The sequence below is a fragment of the Thamnophis elegans genome, chromosome 2 (assembly GCF_009769535.1).
Source record: "Thamnophis elegans isolate rThaEle1 chromosome 2, rThaEle1.pri, whole genome shotgun sequence".
Classification (NCBI taxonomy): domain Eukaryota; kingdom Metazoa; phylum Chordata; class Lepidosauria; order Squamata; family Colubridae; genus Thamnophis; species Thamnophis elegans.
Genome location: NC_045542.1, coordinates 39,026,164 through 39,050,926, shown reverse-complemented (window position 1 = coordinate 39,050,926; position 24,763 = coordinate 39,026,164). Strand labels below are relative to the sequence as shown.

Genomic DNA, 24,763 nt, shown 5'->3' with positions numbered 1-24,763 from the left:
GAATCTTAATTTACCGGTTCACTTGGACCAGTGCGAACTGGCAGTAGCCCACTTCTGCTTATGACTGTTACAGCTTCCCCATGGTCATGTGATCAAAATTCAGATGCTTGGCAAATCTATTAAAGTGTCCTGGGGTCATGGGTTCATCTTTTGCAAGTTTCTGATAAACAAAGCCAATGAGGAAGCCAGATCCACTTAACAACCATATTACTAACTTAACAACTGCAGGGATTCACTCAACAACTGTGGCAAGAAAGATAGTAAAATGGGGCAAAGCTGACTTAACAACTGTCTCGCTCAACAACAGAAATTTCGGGCTCAGTTGTGGTCGTACGTTGAAGACTATCTGTATGCACATTCGATTCTGGAGTGAGTATATAGCTGGAAATAACAAGGGAAACTCAGTTGCAGAAAATAAGGAAGTCACCAACTAAACTAATATTGAAGAATTAATATACAAAACAGTCTTTCACTTCCACTATACTTTCTGAAATTAGTATATGCCATAGGCAGTCTGAGTAAGTGAAAATATTAATAATCCTATAACTATAATTCATAAATCAGGGAGTTCCTGATGTGAAACTCTCTTCTGCCATTAACAAATGACGTGACCTTAGGCAAACTTGCTTTTATTCCCCTTCTGCAAGACAGGAGATAATAATTATCATTCACTTTATAGGATCATAAGAAAGACAACTAGACAAGGCAGTACTCTAAACATGTAGGAATGCACTAAAAATATTATAATTACTGCTTTCCAGAAGAACTATCCTTCAAATCTTCTTCTCAAAATACTTGGTAATCAAAAGTTTGGTATTTTAATATTTGTACACAGAGCTACTCCAGTTGTGAGAGAAAAAAAGGTCTAATTACCTTTTTAGCCCTCTAACATCTATATATGTTAGAGGGCTAAATAAATTTCTCCTTAGAGTCAATATCATGTACTCAGAAACAGGCTGTTATTTAATATAATATTTTCTTTTATCAGTCACCTAAGCATTAGATTTTAAAATCGAGTAAATGTGGCATTTTTCTCAATGGTTTCAGAAGATGCGGGGGGGCTCGTGGAAATATACAATCATGCAATTAGTCCCTTGTAATGGAAATATTAATAGTTCTTTTTGGGCTTGTTATTTCCTAATCACATAGGTAATTAATGACTATTCATGACATTGGAAATAGCAAAAGTACACTAAATGGGAATGGCACAAGGAAACAAACCATATAATTATATACTAAAGAAGGAGATTAGGAGAACGAATTCAGTCCACTCTGTGAAACAGTATTAGCTGTCATGCTATACCACGTTATTGAGAAGTGTCCCATTCCAGAATAAAATATATAGTCTTACTACTCATATTCAAACTGAGCAGCCAAAACAATATGCACAATCAGCAGATTTAAAAGGTGTATCCTGTCATACAAACCACAACAAAAGAATTTTGTAAACATTTATACTTTGCTGCAGATACCCTTTGCAGTAAATAAGATGTTGAAAACAGAAATAATAGAAACAAAAATGTACAAAAATATTTTAATAATGTAACATATGAACATGAAGCAATACCATATAGGTTTTAACATGTTTTAGACAATATAATATAATAAGGACTTGATTTTAGCATGTATTTAAAAAAACTGTATTATGAAACAAGGGACAAAAGCAATGTAAGCAAACAAAATTATGTTTTTCATATGTAAATTAATAAGGTATAAGTAGTGAATATATCAAAAACATAGAATCTTTTTTATGATAAAATGATTCAAATGTGTAGTAACTTAAAATACTGTAATGAATAAGGGGTGTACTTTTATTCCTTAATTACACAATCTAATTTTATAGAACAATCACTGATCTCCCAGATTAATTCAAAAGATCCAAATCTTCAAACCTGCTGAAAGAAATCCATTCGACATTTGAATCAAACGTCACCTTCAGTAATTACCTAAAAAATAAAATATTCTCATCGATTATCCATTTATTTTGTACAACAGACAATCCTAGCGTCTTTTAGATTCTTTCTCACTTTCTGGAAACAATGCCCCACTACACAGATATTAAGTACTAAAATGAAAGACTTCTTGGATTCAATCAGAATAATTTTCAATTATGGTTTCAATTTGGAAACTATGGTTATCAGGAAGAGAACAACTGAAGACTAGAAAGCAGATTATGGAGTTAAGATCTGAAGTTTCATCAGAGCAGATGGCAGCACCTATGTGATCTCAACTGATCCTGATCAAAACTCTTACCAATAGTACTTAGATGAGAGACTAACAGGAAATCCCTGCTATAAGCTACAATGGTTTGTACATAAAATATTCAAGCTTAAACTGGACCAGAGTTTTAAGCACAGATCTTGCAACACAATTTAAGTGTGGCAAAAGACTCTGGAAGGCCTACTCAGAAGACATGATCTAGCTTTAAATTAGAGTTAGAATTTAAATGCCTTCTATCAGTTTAATTAAGTGGTATTTACATATCTTATAACCCTACATAAATGTTTCAGGAGTCAAGACACTTCTTAATTTCTAAAAAAGAAAAGAAAAGCAGTGACATCACTTTGAAGTTACATAACCACTCTTGTGAGTCATTCTTTTCAAAGAGTACAAAGCACCTTTGGGCTATTATTGCAACATTTGTGCATATTTTTGCATAACAGGAGAACAATCTAAAAAAAGCCAAGGAGGGTAAAGATCTTGGGCTTTAAAGATACAATCTTGAAGATTATAAACTGTATCATTGTACTTTATTTCAAAAGATGGCGACACTTCATAGCCCTGTAACCATAAATGGAGCCAGAGTCTCAGGTATGCTAAAGCAAGGACCAGATCAGACTTGTACCCGCCAGCTGTTCGAGACCTACTAGACTGCAAAATGATAGATCCACAACTTTTTGAAGAAGCTGTGCTTACTAAAAGCAAGCTAACAATCGGAGTAGAAGATACTACTTACCTTCTGGTGCGATATGTGCTCAGTTCATCTTGTAGAATCGATGCTCTTTTTTGTAAAAAAGTTACCTAGAAAATAACAGCAGTCATGACTGAAGAGCTTCTAGTATATAACAGACTTATGAATATATCTGCTTGTGGTTCTTCAGACATATTGCTTAAGCCCTGTTTATGGCCTGATAATCTAGGGATTGATGTCCCAATGTCAAACAGCCTAAATAGGGATCAAGTGCATTTCATCTTCTGAGAATACTGTCCATGGTCTATGTTCATGTGGTAATACATATTTGTTTTGGGAAAAAAATACAATCCCTAAATTTTGTTTACAAGAAATGCGAGATTTCAAAACTGAACACTGGCATAAGAATACTGAATTCTGCAATTTAAGCATCAACATTAATGGATTACACATGTCTTTGTGAGATACAGACATAAGATTCTACTTTTGAAGGGTGATCAAAAACACTTTGTTGGGAAAGTAACGTTATAAGCGTGCTATAAAAGTTCATTAGCAAAGTGCTAGGATAGAAGACAAAGAACACAGTGAAAAGCCTCAAAATTGAGGAGCTGGAGGCAGCCGGCATATTTTAAATATAAGCAAAGCTTTGTTTGAGAAGTGAATGTTTCCTATTTATTCGTTGTTACTGCTGCTCTGTTGGTGTTTTTACCTAACTAAGCCCTCTCATTCCTTTGGAACAATTCACAGCCCTGACAGGTGCAAGGATTCCACTGTTCTTTCTGGCTGATGTTTTTGAAACAGGAATTTCAACAATTTTCAAAGAAGACACCTGTGCTTCAGAAGCTGTTAAGAGAACAGCCTGTAGCTGGATATTGTAGTTCACTGCACAGGCAGCTGCGAGCTATGCTTTGTATATGAGCACTCACTTTTAAAAGTCTGGAGTTACTTTTACTCCTTTGAAATGTTATGTATGCTAGCAGAAGCTTTGAAGACTGAAATAAAATATCAACCACAAATTCACTTCACTGGAAGCTGGTGATTTTTCAGTTGTTAATAATGGTAGGTTTGCATGCCAGTCATAAATCACATGTATTATTAACTAATTTCCTAGATAATCCATTCTTCCCTTTTATTATTTGCAATGGCAACACTGGATGAACCTAAGCACCAGCAGGAATTCCTTCTCAAAATCAGTGGTAGTATCAACAACACCCATAAAACATCTGTCATTATCAAGAGGGAACATGGTACTCATTTGCCATGACAATTCCTTTAGTAATAGCATTACAAGGTGACAAATCCAAGTGCAACATTTCCAGAGGAAAAATGAAATAACAACCTTTTTTGAGACAATGTGAATTGGAAAAATGAAACTACTGAAGGTTTTCTAGTCTTTGATTTTAGCTGGGTTCCTATCAAAGTCTTAGTAATTACAAGAAGTTACAGATGACCGGTTCATATAGTTTTTTGTCATGCTATTATTTTACTAAATATATCTACTTTATTGATGATTACCTTGTAAAGTGTGAATTGATTTAACAAATATCCTTTCATCCCCTTGATCTTGTTATAAAAACCTTTGGTATTAAAGGAATGTCAGGGCAGCAAAATTATTCTAAGTAACAAGTGGCTCCTAAACGTTCTTGCCTGAAGAGGACTTAGTTCATCATGGTATTGGAATGTTTGCTTGTTCAACAATAGACTGAAAAATGTAACTTCACAAACCCCAATTTGGGACCCCACTCTTTCTCAGGTCTGTATCCCACCATTGCTGCATGCCCGGACAATAGTAAGCAGTGACAAATTATTCTCCCCAATGCAACAATGTCTTTTTACAGAAACCATACATGCTTAAAAAACAAAAGATGTTTATGCAAAAACTATCAAATTTAAAAAATTATGTTCATGTTTAAATATCAAATGCTAGAACCCTCATCACTTAAGATATCAAAAAGGCTAAATGTCTCTCTATATATTGGTGCAGAGAGAAAAAAATAGAACTAACTCTTGTGAGCGAAGGTTGGAACTAGCTGAGGGAGGAAAAAAAAGCAGAAGCAGAGATGATGAGCTATTAATTGTCAAACTCCATTGCTTATACCAGCATGCTATGGATATTTTTGTCAGCTCTTTGAACTAGCAAATCCTAGATTACATGTTACTGTACTATTCTGACAAATGGAACATAAAATCTTTACCTGAGATTTTAGTGATAGAATTGTGTCTTCAAGTTCTTGTCGCAAAGATGCTGGCATTAGACCTTTCATTTTGGTTTCATATTCTTGCCGTATAGAAGTCACCTGAAACCATAGAAAGCAAGCATTTCCAGAGTAAAGATTAGGTGAGCCAATTAAAATTATTTAGGGGCAGTCACTACCTACATGTTTGAGGTAATATCTATATGAAGAGAAATGTTGACATGCAAGAACAACTGTGCTGTATTGAACCAAACTGAGTAATTCCTTGGCATTCTATTCCTGTTATAAGGCTATTAATTTTTATTATGTAATAATTAATAATGTAATAATTATGTTATTATGTAAACAATGTGTGATAGCATCTGCTTGTTTTATAACTATTAAATAATGGCCATAGAGATTCTATCACAGATGCTGCCTGTAGATATTTATAAGTGTTCTGTTGAATCCTCCCCCAATTGCAACATCCAAACTAAACAGATCATTATAGGAATAGTTTTAATCAACCTATCTTCAGCCACTTCCTGCTCCTACTCACTCTTGCCTGTTAATTCAGAACTGGATCAGTTCTTTTTTGCAACCTCCTCCCATGTACAATGTAAAGGATGTCACAAGAACGATAAAGATAAATAAAGTTTCCTTAAATATGCTACACATTTAAAACATTTTGCTTCTAGATTTACATCTTGGATATGGTGAAATTCATTTCCAATGCTACAGTACTTCCATCTTAATGCTGAATAATTAAGATAAAATAGCTAATGAGCCAAACATAACCAACACAATTTTTTTTTTCAAAATTCTCCAAATTTATTTCATATTTCTGGCTGCTTCTCTTCAAGGTTTATTTTCCCAACACATGAATGGCAGCACAGTTGGTTCTGTTCTTGTTTTCTCATTCACTGACCCAATTATATTCTGAAGTATACCAAACATGCTACTTTTTTGATGATGCTTTTTCCTTCCATATCAAATGCCACACACAGAACTTCAACTTTTGTTAAGATTGTATATGTTTATGAATGAAACTGAATTTCATTTGCAAAAGGAAGTCTGGAAGCTTCCTTGCACAGAGGTAAGAGTGAAGAGAATAATAAACAAATAATCAATATTTTTATTGAAAAAAGCAACAGACAACTACATTCCTCCCTACCCTCCCCATCCCACTGTGGCTGGCTTCTCTTGACCAATTATGCATTGTGGGTAAGCAAAACCTGAATTTCAAGAATACCTGTTCCTACAGAAAACAAAAGGAAGGTACGGTTCATATGATATCAATCTGTTTAGTAAAAATGGGAGCAAGCACTATACGAGCTAAACAATTTTACCATAAAAATCTACCAATTTTTAACATAAACTATAACAACTTCCCATATACAGGTAGTCCTCAACTTACAACAGTTCATTTAATGAATATTTGAAGTTACAATGGAAATGAAAAAAGTGACTTATGACCATTTTTCACACTTATGACAGCATCCCCATGTCACGTGATTTACATTCAGATGCTTGACAAGGGACTCACATTTATGACAGCTGCAGTGTCCCAGGGTCATGTGATCCCTTTTTTCAACCTTCTAACAAGCAAAGCCAAGGGGGAAACAACTGTGTTATTAACTTAACAATGGCAGTGATTCACGTAACAACTGTGGCAAGAAAGTAAAATGGGGCAAAACTCACTTAACTAATTTCTCAGTTACCAACATAAATTTTGGGCTCAATTGTAGTTGTAAGTCGAGGACTACCTGTAATTACATTTTGACAGCACTGTATTCTTCAAAACCAAACCAAACCCTACTTACTTATCTGAAATTTGATTTCCAAAAGTTGTATAGAATAGTTGGTCTGCAGAACATGCCTTCTATATTTTATCCTGCAACTTTCTTATGTTAAAGACTGATATTTATTCTCCTATATTTCCTGTACTTTCAGAGGTCTAAGTTCCCAAACAAAAATACAATTGTGATTGGAGTCCTAGGAAAATACCTAAAGGACTTCCTAAATATTGAATTTATCCAATTTGAACATCCTGATTTTACAAAAAATACCCCATCCTGGTAAGCAACCTTTATATTTTCAGATATTACCTTAAAAATTAATAACCAAGAGATAATTCTTAGGTCTCCGGTTACTTGAATTGTTAAGTTTCCACCAGTTTGAAACTGTGAATCTAAGTCCATAATTACAATATCTTTATTATTATTATATAGCAAGATCTGCCTATCCCAAGTCCTTGGGAAGATCTTGATAGGTGGATAAAAATGCATCTGGTTGAGTGTGCGACCACAATAATAATAAAAACCTACTTGGTTTGATATAAGGAAAAATTACTAATATATTTTTGTTAATAATGAATTCATATTTCAGAATAGATGAAACTAAAGTTTTATCATTCTTACAATCATCTTTGGAATAGTCCTTTCAATACTTCCTCCTCACCAAATTTAATAACAGCCAAACTTTTATCCTTCCTTTATTACTGTTTCAGAAAAGGAGTTTTTAAATTAATGTAGATTGTAGTCATTCACATAGCTCTATTCTCCTCGCTACAATATCTTTCCAATTTATACAATCAAAAATGAACCGTCTTAATTATGTGTTACAAAATTATAAACTCGAACTACCACATGCTTTCATATCAGTCCCCTAATTAATAACCATCTGTGAAATTCCTGTATTTGAAAGAATGTGGTCTGAATGCACATCTCATTGCTAGTTAGATTAAGAACCAAAGAAGAATATTTCTGGTTTTAGACTTAGGAAATTAAGCACCCTGTTTCTTACAGTAGCCATCCTGAATCCATATGAAGTACAAAAATAGGACACGGGGACAAAAGCATGAACGCTCAAATTCAACAGATAATTTGTTGTACAAAAAGGGAAGATACTCATTTAATTTACATTTTAAAGCCAAACAGTCCTTTTGTGAGGGTGCAGAAAGGATAATTGTCCTAATGCATCCTTTGTGCTGCAAATAGGAATTTATCCTCAAGCAAGGTAGATCCCTTCCGCAATACAGTGATTTCCTGAGACTTTGAACCAACCACCATTAATCCCAACTGTCAGGGCCACTGACAAGGAATCGGAGAACACATGTCTGTGGATCTGTATTTTCCAAGTACAATTCCCTCCTTTCGGACCAAGATGAAATGAAAACAAATTTGCCTTTTGATTAATGATTCCCATGCATGACATGCAGAAATCTGTTCCTACACATTGTCTTTATTTGAATTATTCTATGGCTGGGTGAAGGAAGCCTGCACACTTTGCATTTAGCCTTCTCTTTCTTTTGGCCAGGATGGTCCAGGAGCTTTCGGTCATCTTCATTTAATTCAGCCTTGCCTTCATAGAAATATCCATGTAATTTTTTTGGTACCAGTGCAGAGATTGCTTGCTGTTGTCTTTCCAGAGAGTCTCCCATCTTCATGGTCTAGGTGACATCTCTACATTCCTGGAAATTTCTCATTTAAGGACTCACCAGGACTAGCCCTATTCAGCTTCCTAGTTCAGACAAAGCCATCCAGGTGCTGCCATCTACTGAGTCAAGGCAATATGAAGCTCATTTGGAATGGGGCTGAGAAAATATTCCTTAATTACTGTGCTATGCTAGCATGCTGTATTTTGAAGAACTATCCTATTTTTTAGAAAAATCAGAGGAAACATATAATACTAAAATCTTCCAGAAAGTATGTCTCCTTTTCTGTAATTTATTTATTTATTTAGTTGATCTATTAAAAAGGACGTCACCTAATCCAGCCATGGAAAAGAAATGTCACTGATATAATAACAAATGTAATCTATATATGAAAAAACAACAACATTCAATCTCCATTTACTGACAAGCAAAACCACTTTTTATCAGCTTGAGAAAACATACTGATTTGAAGAACTGGGAATCCATAAAACTGACTAGCTGTATAATTACGTATACATGAATGTTGCAAACTTAAAAAGGGAGAAAACTGTTTGATCTGATAATTATTCTTTCTACTCTCACGTATAGCAATATAGATGCGTTCAGTGAAATTATTTTCATTGTAGATATAAATTGCAACAGTAATTTCACACAAACTACAATTAGCCTTTTCCCCAGAATGAGGCCCTGTATTAGTAGCTTGGAGCACCTACTTCGCCAAGGCTTAACACAGTTATTCATACAAGCCATTCATTTAAATGACATTGAGTATAAGCCCACAGCATAACATCTCACAATATAAATTATGGAATATATTGCTATTGTTGTGTATTGCCAAAATTGCTTCTAATGAGAGGCATAACATTTGATTGAAAAATGAATAAAAAGAATATAGAGTACATTGAATAATCTGAAGGGGAAAAAGCAAAGTAGGAACAAAATGTAAAATACTGATCTTACACTTAAAAAAACCTTACTGTATATTAAATGATTTTTTTAAAAAAAAAAGTTAGACGATCCTCATGCTGAAGTGGGTTTTTTTTTAATGTGTTTAAGAGCGGCCTTGAAATAGCCACACTGTATTTGCCTTCCTTCCACCTCTGCTGATATTAAATAAATAGGATGACTTGAGTCACAGTGTTCACCTGAATGAGTTCAGCTGCAGCAGCTGCACACAGTTCTTTTGCCAGCTAGATGAAGACACACTATATTCTGCATTGAACAGTAATTTGGCAGTTCACTTCAAAGAGAAAATGAAACTTTGGAAGTTTGTTTAGCAGCTTGTTTGAGGTTGACAAGGCAAAACAAACACTTTTTAAAGCAAAAGCTTCCTTTTGCTTTTATTCCTTTCACTAACAGGAGATATGTATCCTGTTCATAGGGAACTATTATTAAATTTGTGAATGTCATTTAGAAAACTCTCTAGTTCTCTTTACATTTCATAAAATTACCAAACAAAGTCAGTTACTATACAGCAATAAAGAAACCTCCATCTAAATGGTTATTCTACACATACTACATCCAAATCAAACTTTTGTAGACAAAAGTATGGTATAAGGCTATACTGCTGTGTAGAAAGGGGTTTGCACTAATTGTTCCTCATAAGAAAATTTCCCACCTGAGCTAAAAAATTTTGTGGGGAAGACCTAATTTACTATTCCCGCCATGGAATGTCTTTCTACAGTTTAAAACATTTTGAAATTATGGTACATTACACCAGTAACTGTCCCCTTGCTTGGAAAAGGATAGAGCCATGTTTTTCAGAAGGTTTGAAGGATTATGGGAGAGATAATAGGTAATACTATATATTAACAATATTATGAGATTAATAAACAGCCAGGTGGCAATGTAAGCATAAAATTCCAAATATTTCAGGCTTAAAACAAATACACCCCTTCTGAGGATTAAAACTGTAAGACACTTGCTGACTCCTATAGATTATAAACTCTATGCTTCTTTAACTGCTTAAATAAATAAAACTTATTTCTTTTTCAAATAAAGTGTGTATTGATAGCTATTTGATAAAAAGTTTAGATAAATCATTTATATATCTTATTTTTAACACATGGACTGCAAACCAAGAGACTAAAAATTCATTTTACTTGAAAACAAAATAAGGTTGTGATTTATAGCTTCTCTGTAAAATCCACATAATTTCTGTTATAAAAATGTAAATCTATTTGAGATTCCAATTAACCTTCTCAAATAGGAGAAAAGGTCATGCACAATGTAGCATTTTGCACAGCACAATAAAATTATAAATGCATACAGAGCTGGAATAAGACAGGCAATTCTGTTTAAACAATAATGAAGTATATAAGTCTTGGTGAGAGAGTTAAAAGAAAATGGCAATTATATTATAGCAGGCACTATTCACATACAAAGAAATAAAAGAAAGCTTAAGATGAAATATACAGTCATTTTTCCTCTGACTATTTATTCTGGGAGTATTAAATAATTTACATTCTCACTCTGATGGGCAGAAAACTGTAGTTTGTCTTGTGAAACTTTCCTATTAAAAGAAATAAGGATTATAACAGTTGTTAGAAATTGCGATTTTAATCTGTCCTGTTATACAATAGGTTACAGCACAGTAACCTGAGACCAAGCTCTACCCTGGAACTTCTTTCAGAATAAACGTGCATAGAATTATGTTGTAGTTTTAGCAAGAATGCTAAATGCTATAAAGAATGAACTTATAAGAACCTATAAGAACTCAGGAAATGTTTCTTACAGAATGTTCTCATGTACACTGAAATGTTAAATTGTACTATATGGCCACCATTATCTAACCTACATTTCTAAGCCCCCCAAAGCCCCCCATACTTCCTAGGGAATTCTGGGAACTGAAGTCCACAAGTCTTAAAGTTGCCAAGTTTGGAAACCCCTATCTTATGAACTTAGGTCTCCTTTGTAAAATATATTATGATGGTGATTATGACGATGATGTTTCGCAACTAGACAACTCAAAATGGTGTTCTCATCTAAAACTGCCTAATTAATTCATTGCAGTAAAAAGATTTATAGCAAACTACCAATCGTTAGTCTCAGAAACAACTGCGTTGGTCCTATTATTTTTCCTTTGAATTAACAAAAACAATGATCTTGAAGACCAGTCTTATTTCCATGATATAAACTAAAAAGAATCTGCATATATGTGATGATGAGAATACTGTATACTTTTTATACTTATATGAGATACTTTCTGGTTCCTTCTGTACAAACCAGAAAGAGGGCTGAGAAAATATCTACAGACCCTTCTCATTCTGGACATAATCTATTTCAACTTCTCCCCTCAGGACGCTGCTATAGAGCATTGCATGCCAAAACAAGTAGGCACAAAGATAATTCCCCATGCCACCGCTCTGCTTATGTGCCACCACGTAAGCACTCCCTCATTTCTCATCTTTTCCCTAATATCTTCTCCTATTGGTATCTTGTGATTTATCAATTGTTGTTGATAACATGATTAAAAGTTATAATTATGATTTATGATCTATTACCTATTTCTTGCTGTTTATATGTACACTGCGAGTTTATGCAAGACAAACTCCAATTGCCAATAAAGAATTTGATTCAATTCGATTTTATTTCATTCCATTCCATTCTCCTACCCTACCACTATTCTTTATTTAGAGACACATTTCTATTATCACAATTTCACTAGTGTCAAAGCAACACTATAAATTAAGCCCTAAACAGTATCTGAATAGGATTGGTTTAAAAACAAAAACCTCCCATGGTCATGTAGCTGCTATTTATGACTTTCACAGCTGGGTCTGGACAAGCAAAATTAATGGGGAGGTTGGTAACAGGTCACAAGTCACAGTCATACGATGCCTTGCTTTCCTACTGCAAGGGGGACAGCCATCGCTAAGCAGGGTGGTCACAATGGTTCACTTAATGACCACTTCCCTTAGCAATAAAGTGGCTGCTCTCAATTATGGTTGTTAAGAGAGGACTACCTCTACATGGTAGAGGTGTATGGATGTGATGAATTATTAGTTAAAGACACTGAATTGGTCAGCTGGAAAGCTGACAGCCCAGTTTCAAGACCCAAATATTGTGCAATGGAGTGAGCTACTGCTACCAACTCCTGCCCATCTAGCAGTCTGAAAGAATGCAAATGTAAGTAGATAAATAGGTACCACTTTGATGAGAAGGTAATATTCCATGTGCCTCAAGGCATGGTCATCTGGCCACACCACAGAAGTGTCTTCTGACAATGCTGGCTCCCTCAGCTAAGAAACAGAGGTGAGCTCCACGCCCTAGAATTGGGCACGGCTTTACCTCTACATGTGGCTATCTTTAAAGAAAATTCATAAAACACAGTTGGTAGACAATGCAATTGCTTGCTTATTGACTAGCACTATAATCTTTATTGTCATTGTACTTAAATACAACGAAATTGGTTTTAACCTCATTGGTGCAAAATTATAACAGAAACAAAAAAGAAAGAAAAAGAAAAAAGCTAGCGTGTATGGAGTGATTGTGGTTGTATTTAAAAATCTCACAGCCCAAGGATAGAAACTATCTTTAAACCTGTTTGTTCGGCTGGCTATACTTTGATGTCTTCTGCCTAATGGTAGAAGTGCAAAGAGACACTGACCAGGGTGTGAGTCATCTCTGAGTATCTTCCTTACTCTGCTAAAGCAGCGAGATCTAGCAATGTCATCCAGTGATGTCAGAGGACAACCAATGGTTTCTTGTGCCGAATTGATCACTCTCTGTAGTGCCTTCCTGTCCACAGCTGTTAAACCAGCATACCACACTGTAATACAATATGTGAGGACACTTTCTATGGTGGACCGATAGAAAGAGGTCATCAGCCGTTGTTCCACCTGATTTTTTTGCAGGACTCTAAGGAAATGAAGTATCTGTTGGGCCTTTCCAATCACCAGAGACCTGTTGTTTTTCCAGGTGAGATCTTGACTAATAAGTTTTCCCAAGAATTTAAAAGAGGAAACCCTCTCCACACAGCCCCCCCTTGATATACAGTGGGGCAGATTCCTCTCTGTGCTTCCGGAAATCTAGCACCATCTCATTTGTCTTACAAGCATTTTGATGTAAGTTGTTTCTTTAACACCATGCGGATACCTTCTGGACTTCTTCTCTGTATGTTGATTCGTCCTCTCAGTTATGAGACCCAGCACCGTTGTGTCGTCTGCAAACTTTATTAAGATATTGGATGGATCAGAGGATATGCAGTCATATGTATACAGCAAGTACAGGTATGGGCTGAGCACACAGCCCTGAGGGGAGCCTGTGCTGAGCTTCAGTGTGGAAGATGTAAAGGACCCAACCCTTACTATTTGTGGACGATCCATCAGGAAATCTTTGATTCATTCACAAGTGAGGGGAGGAAAATTCAGGTCAGTCAACTTTTCAATGGGAATTCCTGGTAAGATGGTGTTAAAGACGGAGCTATAGTCTATAAAAAGCATTCTGACATAATTCCCAGATTTCTCAAGGTGGCTCAGTGCAATATGTAGAGCAGTGGTGATGGCGTCCCCTGTTGACCTGTTGCTTCTATAAGCAAACTGGTGTTGATCAAAATGTGGTGGAAGACAGGACCTGAGGTGTTGTAGGACCAGTCTCTCAAAGCACTTCATCACTATAGATGTCAGTGCAATGGGTCTATAGTCATTCAAGCTTTTTAAGGCTGCTTTCTTCAGAACTGGGATAATTGTGGCTGCTTTCAAGCATGATGGGACTCTAGCCTGTTGCAGGGAGAGGTTAAAAATCCTTGTCAGGACCCCTATTAATTGGTCAGCACAGGTTTTTACCACTTTCCCCAACACCCCATCTGGACCTGCAGCTTTGTTGGGATTTACAGCCTTCAGCTCAGCTCTCACTTGATGTTCATCCAGGGTGAGTGGCTGGAGGTCAGAGGGCCTTTGGGCTAGAGCCACAGAGACTGATCTTTTGACCTCAAAGCAGGTGAAGAAGCTATTTAGCTCCTATACTAGCAGGGTATTAGCATTGGCTTTTTTCCCCGTATTGCCCTTATAGTTGGTTAGGTGTTGTAGCCCCTGCCACACCTGTCTTGAGTTATTATCTTCCAGCTACTTCTCTACCTTTTGTTTATATTTCTGTTTAGCCTCCTTAATGTCTCTTCTCAAGTTTGCCCTGGCTTCATTGTATTTGTCTTCGTTTCCGGCATTGAAGGTGGAGTTTTGGGCTCTCAGAAGTGATTGTACCTCTGCTGACATCCAGGGTTTACGATTACTGTAAACTCTGATGCACTTATTCACTGTTACATTGTCTGTGCATGTTGTAATATATGAGGGTACAGTGTCAGTGAATTCTTGCAGCTCCAAATGTTCAAATATACTCCACTTGGTAGTCTCAAAGCAGTCTGCAACTGGCAGAGTGCTCCTTCCGGCCAGATTTTGACAGTTTTCAAGACTGGTTGTATCCTTTTCCTAAGGGGGATATACTTTAGGCACAGTAGCAGAGAGATGTGGTCAGACGTACCCAGATGGGAGAGGGGGATTGCTCTATATGCCTGTATTAAGTTTGAGTACATATGGTCTCTAGAGTATTCTTACCTCTGGTGGTACACTGCACATACTGCACAAATTTAGGGAGAACAGACTTTAAGACTGGCTTGATTAAAATTCCCAGCCACGATAAAAGCGCTCTCAGGGTAAGTTTGCTGCTGCCTCTCGATGGCGTCATGTAACTTACAGAGCGCTGCGCTAACATTTGCATCAGGTGGAATATAGACAGCAGTGATAACTATAACAGAAATCTCTCTAGGTAAATAAAATGGCCAACAAATGACAGTTAAGAATTCCACATCTGCAGAACAGTGAGTATAAGCAATTCTACTCTTAGTACACCAGTTATTATGTTACATCTATCTTAAATTAATTATGAATAGGTTTATGCATGCAGTTCAAAGTTCTAAATTTGTCTAGTACTAAAGTACTAAAGTAAGAAAGCTAGAGATCAACAAAGCACTGTTCTTCAATTATGGGGCTTATGTTTTGGAATAATCTCCAAAACTAGATTGCCTCCTATAGTAAGTGATGTTTTATTGTGTTTTATCTTGGAGTCAGAATAATTTGACAGCATACACATTTTAACAATGTCAAAAATAATTTAAGAATTAGGTAGTATGACTCTCTGAGGAGTGTGTCTACTTACAATGTAGGTGGCAGAGAATTATGTGACTGAAGTGTCCTTTTTATTAAAAGAAGCCCACCAACCAAAGCAAATGACCCTATCTGTCAAATAGTCAACTACAAAAAACAATCAATGAACTCTAAAACACTAGGCGCATGTATCTATCTATGCATCCATCCATCCATCCATCCATCCATCCATCCATCCATCCATCCACCCACCCACCCACCCACCCACCCATCCATCCATCCATCTTCTATTTCTAAAAACCTGAATTATCTAACTTAGGAAGTATCTTAGAGAACATTTGCATTTGATGCACAGCAACTCACTGGCTGTTTTCTGAAGGAGCATGGTCACATCCTATTTCATGTAATTTTTCTGAATATATCTATTGTCTCCAGAAAAAATGATTTCAGTGTCTTACGTTTTCTGAAGTTTTCATACTAAACACGGATCACCCACCTGGAAAATCCCTTGTTTATGGTTAAACACTTAAAAATCATAACTGCCAAAGAGAAGCAGCAAAGCAAACCTTAGGAAATAACATATTGCATACAGCAGACTTTATAGGATTACGTGAGTTGGACAGAAATAAAAGTCTTCACTCAACAATATGGCAAAACTGTGGTCAGAAAATACTTGCCAGCCTAAAGGAACCTCCATTCCTCCCCGAGGATTCTGCTTACAAACTAAAGGTCCTCTTGCTAAAGGAAAGCAGCTTAGCATTGAAGCAGATTATCAAGAACAGGTCTATTATACTGCTTTTAAAATGGCAGCAGACCTGAAATAAATCGGAATCTAAGTTGAGATTTGATACTAATTGCATCTTTATTTCCTTAATAATACACTAAATGTTGCAAGCTGGGATTTTGGAGAGAAACGAAATGATGGTTTTTATATGAATAATGAAAATGGCAACACAATAAATTTTATACCAACAATGTGACTTTTGTTTCTACAATCAGATTTTGAAGATTAAAAGAGCACAAATTGTGAAACTCATGTCTAAAATTAAGACAAAGTGAAAGTGGCTTTCATTTGCTTAGGAATTGATATGCTGGAAAGGTATGCTGACAAAACATAATGATTCTGCAGAGAAGAAATAAATGTTTTCTTGTCCTGAAATCACAGAGATGATTAAGTACAACATGTCCTTTCCTCACATCATTTATATTGCTAAAAAATGAAGCATACAATCGTCATGGCTAAATCACTTTCATGACCTATCAATTGGTAGCTGGCACGTGGTATCCTTGTTTTCAGGAGATCCTCTACTATAAAATTTCTATCCATTATAGTGTGTTGTGAAATCATGACCTGAAATGTTTGAATCTTAAAGTTTTATGTGTAAGACTAGGCAGCCCATGACTGTCAGTTCATTCTTCTTGCCACATATAATATAGGCTTGTGCTGTTTCCCTTCCCCTGGCGACTCTCAGGACACCCTGGTGAAGCCTCCTCTTCCTTGACTGATGCATGGAATTGTCTACCATTTTGCTGGGGAGAGGGTGGGGAAGGGAGTGGTAGACCACTAGGAAAACTTCACCTCAGGTACCCATTCCAGTATATCCCACGAGTTCCTCTCTCTAGGGAGAAAAAGAGCTTACCCGTCACCAGCACCCCCAGCTGAATCTACCTTGCCCATAGGCATCTGAGTTGCTACCTTATTCTTCTCTCACTAGCTACCACTGTTAAGATATTTCAAATATTGGCCTTAATTCCAATGCACCCAATGACTGTATGGCCATCAAGTCTTGCCACCAGACAATTGGGACTAGCATATATAGGGAGGCTAGAAAGAGGGTGGGAATATGATCTTCCAATCTTTCCATCTGCCATGCAACCTATGGGTGCAGACAGGAGGTACTGAAAGGCCACAATTTTGCCAAATTTCAATTCTACAGAGTCATGGGTCCTAGATTTTGTATCCATTCTATAATTTAACCCATTTGAGGTTCATTGATTCAAAAATTGTTGCTTTATGATGCACTGCTTTGCCCAGTTGAGGGTTACAAAATAAAATAATTTTTAAACAATTTAGAGGAGAGTAACATAGGATAAAGAATCCCGTGCCAATGGAAAGGTAAAGAAAATATGAAATGTCCATATGGGTAGTTGATATTGTATGCTGTACAAAAGAACAGAATCAATAACATCACAATTTTGCATTCTGCATTATAAAGAATGAAGTAAGCACAATGTAAATACAAAGTACAATGTATTTTTTCACAGCTTATGCAAATTTGAAAGTTATCTAAATATGGATACAGTATGTCACAGAGACATATAATTTGTTTCATAAGGAAATAACAAAAAAAGTTGGTGGGAAAAGTATTTTGATTACATTTCCAGAAAATATTTTGTGGAGATATCCATTCTGAAAGAATTAAGTGTTAACCAATATGCAGCTCCAGTATGGATTGACACCAATACCTCACCCTGAACTCTTTCACTATATCATAACAGATTATGAAGATACTCAACATTACACATAAAGGAAAAACCCCAAACTGTTAAAAATGCCGGTCTTCATAGGTGTATTGATTTATACTGTATACTAACCAGAATATTTTGTGCTAGTACAGTGGGCTATAGTTTGGGAAGTAATCTTGTTTGGCTGTAAGCAAGTTCCAGATAGAGAGTGTACCATAAATATCTATGAAATTCATTGGTTTCTATTAATATTGATTAACAGTTACTATTAATATTGATATTTTGCTGTTTAGAGAATTAATCCATTCTATTATCCATGACATGCTTGTTTGATAATATAGTAAAAAGAAGTCTACTTCTTTTTAAATCTCATAAAGTTTTCAATCTTATTCTCAGGTTTTTCTTGCTCCATATAAATCTGTTAATTGTTGTTTCTCAATCTTGCGTGTTTTAAAATAGGAATTGGTGCCATTTGAAATAAAAATTTAGATAATATATTAAGTTTATTGTTGCAAAAAGTCCCAGCTAAGAAAGTATTAACATTTCCCCTTTACAGGGTCTTGTTTTATTTCTTTCCATATTTTTTATAATTGTTTTGAAAGATATCTTTATTACATCCTGTCAAATTCACTGGGTCTTTTGTTATCTCACAGCTAGTCTCTTCCTTCACCAAGCTTTCTTCTTTAGAAGTTATTATCTTTGCTTCCTTTTCTTTGACTCTGTATCAAGAAAAGTGGCCAACTTTTTAAAATTCTTGTCATCATCTGTCTTGCAGAGCTTAGTGATTGCATAATTGTTAGTACTACATAATCTGCACGCCATTTCATTTTGTATTCCTCTCCTTGAATTTTGATCCAAGTTATTTGTCCTTTCAGATCTTGTCTGCCAGAACTTCTAGAAAAATTTTATGTAATACAGGAGACTCCCTTGTCATCTGCCTTTCTTCACTTGATCTTTGCTGTTTGCTGTTGATGTATGCTCTCCATTCAAGTTTTGAATTCTTCTCCTGGGTTCATTTTGTCAAGGACGTCTAATAAAAATCCAATCCAAATTGTCAAAGGCTTTCTCCACATCTAAGGATATTACTGTCACCTCCCTTTTTTGTTATTAATGCATTCTAATGCAGTTATTATAAACCTGATGTTGTTATTAATCTTCCTCTTTGAAATGTAACCTGTTTGATCTAGATGTATGATTTTGGAAATGAAGTTCATCTGTGTTGAACTAATGTTGCGGTAAACATTTTATAATCAACATTTGATATAGGAATTGGTGGTAAAAGGGAAGAAGGAATGTTTTTGCAATGGAATCAAGCAGTAATACAAGAAAGTGGCTGTAGAATTACAATTAACACACTGTATAGAATCATTTTTACTATTGGTACTTATAAAGAAGGAAAGAAAGACAAAAAACAATGTTGAGGCAGAGAGAGAAGAGGCAAGGAAGATGGAAGGAAGAAGAATCTGATTCAGATATAATAAATTGGTTTGATTAAAAACTAACAGCACAAATGAAAGAGCTGAATGAAAAGCTCCAAGGTACACAAAAGCAGGTTCTGCACATGATGGAAGAAATGAAAGCAGACTAAAAAACAATTGAGATTATGAATGTTCAGGTTAATACACAATCTAAAATTCAGAGGTACCAGAAGATTCTGGAAAAGTAGAACTAGAAGTCCATTTAAAAATGGCTACCCAAGACTATTTAAAAATAGATGAAGGCTTTCCAGATATTTTTAAACATAAACTCTACATTTGCACAAAAGAAAAAAAAAAGTGCCTCCAGATATGCTTGTCAGATTCTTACAAATGAGAACAAGAAATCCTATTTTAAAGCTGCAGACTGAAAAACCTTTGATTATAGAAGGAAAAGGTATTCAAATATTTCAAGACCTCTTCCCCAGAATGCTAAGAAAAAGGAAAGAATTCACATTTCTTACAGGAAACAAAATGAATAATTATAAAGACAACTACAGAGGCTTCCTGCCTACATGAAAGAGTAACTGCTCAGGATTCTGCAGACAAAGAACTTTCTGGCACAGGAAAATACACTTGGGATGAAGAAGAGAGAAATTAGCTAGAGCAGCAGCATTAAATTAGAATTGAAAAGGGAAAAACAACATTATTAACTTCTTTTAATGAAAATAGACTAAATTCCCAATATTTTAAAAAAGAAATTATTAAAAACTTAATAAAGCCAATTTTGTTTACAAGAAATGCATATAAAATAAGACCATGATATATAACATATATATACATATACATATAACAGAAAAAAGAACAAAAATATTTTGCAACAGAAAAGACAAAGAAAATTGGAGTAGCAATTTATTTTAAATCAATCACCTTGGGAGGTATTGGAACAATGAAAAGATAAAGGAGGAAGAATTTTAATTTTGAAAATAAGAAAAGATGGGAAGTTCAATTTTGGCAATCCAACTGAGCTTCAAATAAGAATAAATTTTATGTAAGGTTACATTACTAGAAATAGAGTAATGGCTAATGGACATTATTGGGTGTGATGAATAGGCTGCTAGATTTGATTTTAGACAGATCATCTTAAGGTAAAAAAAGAGGAAAACTTTCAAGAATTTGGTTTTCAGTACATGCCTACATTGACAATACTTGGGAGACTAAAAAAATCCAGGACTAATAGATTACAAGTGAAACTCAAAAAATTAGAATATCGTGCAAAAGTTCATTTATTTCAGTAATGCAACTTAAAAGGTGAAACTAATATATGAGACAGATTCATTACATGCAAAGCAAGATAGTTCAAGCTGTGATTTGTCATAATTGTGATGATTATGGCTTACAGCTCATGAAAACCCCAAATCCAGAATCTCAGAAAATTAGAATATTACATGCAATCAATAAAAAAAGGATTGTACACAGAACAATATCAGACCTCTGAAAAGTATAAGCATGCATATGTACTCAGTACTTGGTTTGGGCCCCTTTTGCAGCAATTACTGCCTCAATGTGGCGTGGCATGGAAGCTATTAGCCTGTGGCACTGCTGAGGTGTTATGGAAGACCAGGATGCTTCAATAGCGGCCTTCAGCTCTTCTGCATTGTTTGATCTCATGTCCCTCATTTTTCTCTTGGCAATGTCCCATAGATTCTCTATGGGGTTCAGGTCAGACAAATTTGCTGGCCAATCAAGCACAGTAATCCCACGGTAATTGAACCAGGTTTGGTGCTTTTGGCAGTGTGGGCAGGTGCCAAGTCCTGCTGGAAAATGAAGTCAGCATCCCCATAAAGCTCGTCTGCGGAAGGAAGCATGAAGTGCTTCAAAATCTCCTGGTATATGGCTGCGTTGACCCTGGACTTAATGAAGCACAGTGGACCAACACCAGCAGATGACATGGCTCCCCAAATCAACACAGACTGTGGAAACTCCACACTGGACTTCAAGCATCTTGCAGTGTGTGCCTCTCTATTCTTCCTCCACACTCTGGGTCCTTGGTTTCCAAATGGGATGCTCTCATCAGAAAAGAGGACTTTGGACCACTGAGCAACAGACCAGGTCTGTTTTTCTTTAGCCCAGGTAAGACGCTTTTGACGTTGTTTGGTTTTCAGGAGCGGCTTGACAAGAGGAACACGACATTTGAAGCCCATGTCCAGGATCCGTCTGTGTGTGGTGGCTCTTGATGCACTGACTCCAGCCTCAGTCCACTCCTTGTGAAAGTCCCCAGCACTTTTGAATGGCCTTTTCCTGACAATCCTCTCCAGGCTGTGGTCATCCCTGCTGCTCGTGCACCTTTTTCTTCTACACTTTTCCCTTCCACATAACTTTCTATTAATGTGCTTTGATACAGTACTTTGGGAACATCTAACTTCTTTTGCAATTACCTTTTGAGGCTTTCCCTCCTTATGGAGGGTGTCAATGATGGTTTTCTGCACAACTGTCAGGTCAGCAGTCTTTCCCATGATTGTGATACCTACTGAACCAGACTGAGAGGCCATTTAAAGGCTCGGGACCCTTTTGCAGGTGTTATGGCTTAATTAGCTGATTAGAGTGGGACACTTTGAGCCTAGAATATTGCACCTTTTCACAATATTCTAATTTTCTGAGATTGTGGATTTGGGGTTTTCATGAGCTGTAAGCCATCATCATCACAATTATGACAAATCACTGCTTGAACTATCTTGCTTTGCATGTAATGAGTCTATTTTATATATTAGTTTCACCTTTTAAGTTGCATTACTGAAATAAATGAACTTTTGCACGATATTCTAATTTTTCGAGTTTCACCTGTATACCTTTTTCTAACAATATTATTATTTCTTGTACTCAAGAACTGGGTTGGTTTTGGAGGTTTTTATACCAATTATTGAGGAAGATATATGAATCACAATCTAGTTTCAATATCAGGACTCTGTGTGTGTGCGTATGCCTTTTAAATGCTATATTTATTTTTAATTAATTCTGAGTATGTATTATCAAGCAAGTTTAGGCTTTTTCTTGCTTTATCCACTTTTGACAACATATTGCTTAAACCAGAAAGTGGTCCTTCTCTGGAGACAAGTGTGCATAACTGTCTTAGATCTGCCAGCTTTTTTAAAAAAAATAATTTTATTAAAAGTTATAATTAAAAAGCTGACAATACAAAAGAAAAATAAAAAAAGAAAAAATAGAAAGTGCAGAAAAGAAAAAATAGAAAAAATATAGTGACTTCTCCTTCAGCAGTAACATATTTTTTTTTCAAATTTAACAAATGATCTTTCTTTTCTTATTTTATCCCATCTCTTATCTATGAAGAAATCTTTAAAGCCTTGCTGTTTCAGTCTTGATCAGCAAAAGTCTATTAAGTGTTAGAGATAAGAACATATCTATTTTAAACTTTGGTCAAATAAACTTTCTGTTCCTCCCTTTTATTTTTAACAATCTTGATCTTTAGTCCCATCAAATAACATCCTAGAACTTTATCCCTTCTCATAGAATTCTTCAAAGAGTTAACGTCTAGAAACCTTATTCAGATCACTCTCTTGCTTTGTTATTTGTATGTCCCTTTTAATTATTAAAACAATCACAAACTTGTCAGATAAAGCTTGCTCCTCTTTCGTAACATAGTTAAAATAAGATCTATTTTTAGGGGCACATACTCTCAAAACTAGTTTCTGGGTCTGTGTTCAACAATACCCTTTAATCTGTCCAATATTAAAATATTTTTCTTCATTCTGTATTAGAAAGTCAAATTTAAGTATTCTTCTCCTTTAATTGTAATATTTTGTACCTTCTGATTCTCTCTAATATCCAATCTTCAAAGTCTCATCCTATCATTTTTTTAAAAGAGAATTCAAAACAAAAGCATTCTCCCACGGGAAGGATTCCTATAATTAATTCCAGAATCTTGTTTCAAATCCATCTGGACCTTTAATCCATTTGTTACTTTCCAAAATCAAAGTTCCAGTCATCCTTTTACTGTTTATTCCAAAGAAATCTTTTTAAGTCCTTAAACTTGTATTTAAAACTTCTTTCATAAAAGGGAAAATCATCCAGTGCTGTACAACTTGTTGATTCAAAAGTTCCTAAAAATAGCTGAAAAGTAGTCAACAAGCAATTTTCAAAAGTGATCAGAAAAGGAAGTATGTGAACCCAGTTTCCTTTTAAAAGGTACTAACCACACTTTGAAGAAGAAGGCTAATCCCTTGACTTTTGGTGCTCAAAAGCTGTCTTGCCACTAGTGCAATTGTCTGGAGCACTTGGTAATGGTCTCCCATCCGCTTTTTACCTAGTAAAGAACCTTCTTCTCACAGGTTCTTCATTCTTTGCAGCAAATGCTGGCTTCAGTCCATCATTTAAGTTAAGTTAAGTTAAGTTTTTCAAAAAGCAGGAATTAAAGTTTAATTTCACCATTGACTAAGTATGACTTGCCTTCAGTGCTGGAAACAATATAGAATTCTTTCAATATCCAAGCACTTGATAAGATTTTAAATATGCCTAGTTGTAGTTCTCCAACCTGGCCCACAATGTCATTTTCATTCCAGTCAGAGGTTATCCAATAGGCCCCATGATATAACCGAAAATAAGAAAAATTAGTAACCTCATTTCCATATGAAAATCTTCACTATGAAAGGGAAAACTTTGGAAATTGAAAGTTCCATAAAGTATAACGATCAAATTATCAATTTATTAAAAGTATGAAAGGCAAATTAACACATATACCTCTCTTAAAATAGACATTATCAATGAGGTAATTTTCATAATAGTTAGTCTTCCTCAATCTCATATGCGTATTCAGCGGTCTTTCAGAAGATATTTTCATGAGAATAATTATCCCCAAATATTGAACAGAAACTCAAAAAAAAAAAAAAAAAAAAAGCAAAACCAAATTTTACATAGAAAACTCATTAACTGTAGGCAAAATATTAAATTTATTTCAATGTATTGTATAACCATAAAGTCTCCCATAGCTGCTCACTGTTTTAATAAGCAGGGAATTCCTTACAATGGCAGATTATTAGAAACCAAAAAATGGGAATGAGTCACTGGTTATTGAATTGTTTACTTTAAAACAATGTAAATAAACCATTGAAACAAATTAACTGGTCATGTAAGCAACATCTTCTTAACAAAAACACTAGATAAATTATTTTGCATCTCCATTACCTCTATATAGAATACTATGAGAGTTGACTGGTAGACTTGGAAAGTAATGCAAAGTAGTTTAG

The 24,763-nt window shown here is 35.3% G+C and overlaps 1 protein-coding gene across 4 annotated transcripts in view; it reads right to left on the bottom strand.

Moving 5' to 3' along the window:
* Positions 1–1,604: 1,604 nt before the first annotated feature.
* Positions 1,605–24,763, bottom strand: part of CEP112 (centrosomal protein 112) — a 277,780-nt gene continuing 254,621 nt past the window's right edge. For 3 of the 4 annotated variants that reach the window (XM_032211002.1, XM_032211004.1, XM_032211003.1), the window contains 3 exons: positions 5,107–5,208; positions 2,957–3,021; positions 1,605–1,946 (listed from right to left, as the gene is read on the bottom strand). In XM_032211002.1, coding sequence (XP_032066893.1) covers positions 1,943–1,946; positions 2,957–3,021; positions 5,107–5,208 — 171 coding nt within the window. In that variant the 3' untranslated portion in view covers positions 1,605–1,942. Of the gene's footprint in view, positions 1,947–2,952; positions 3,022–5,106; positions 5,209–24,763 lie in introns of those variants that run through there. The other variant, XM_032211001.1, reaches the window with a different exon arrangement.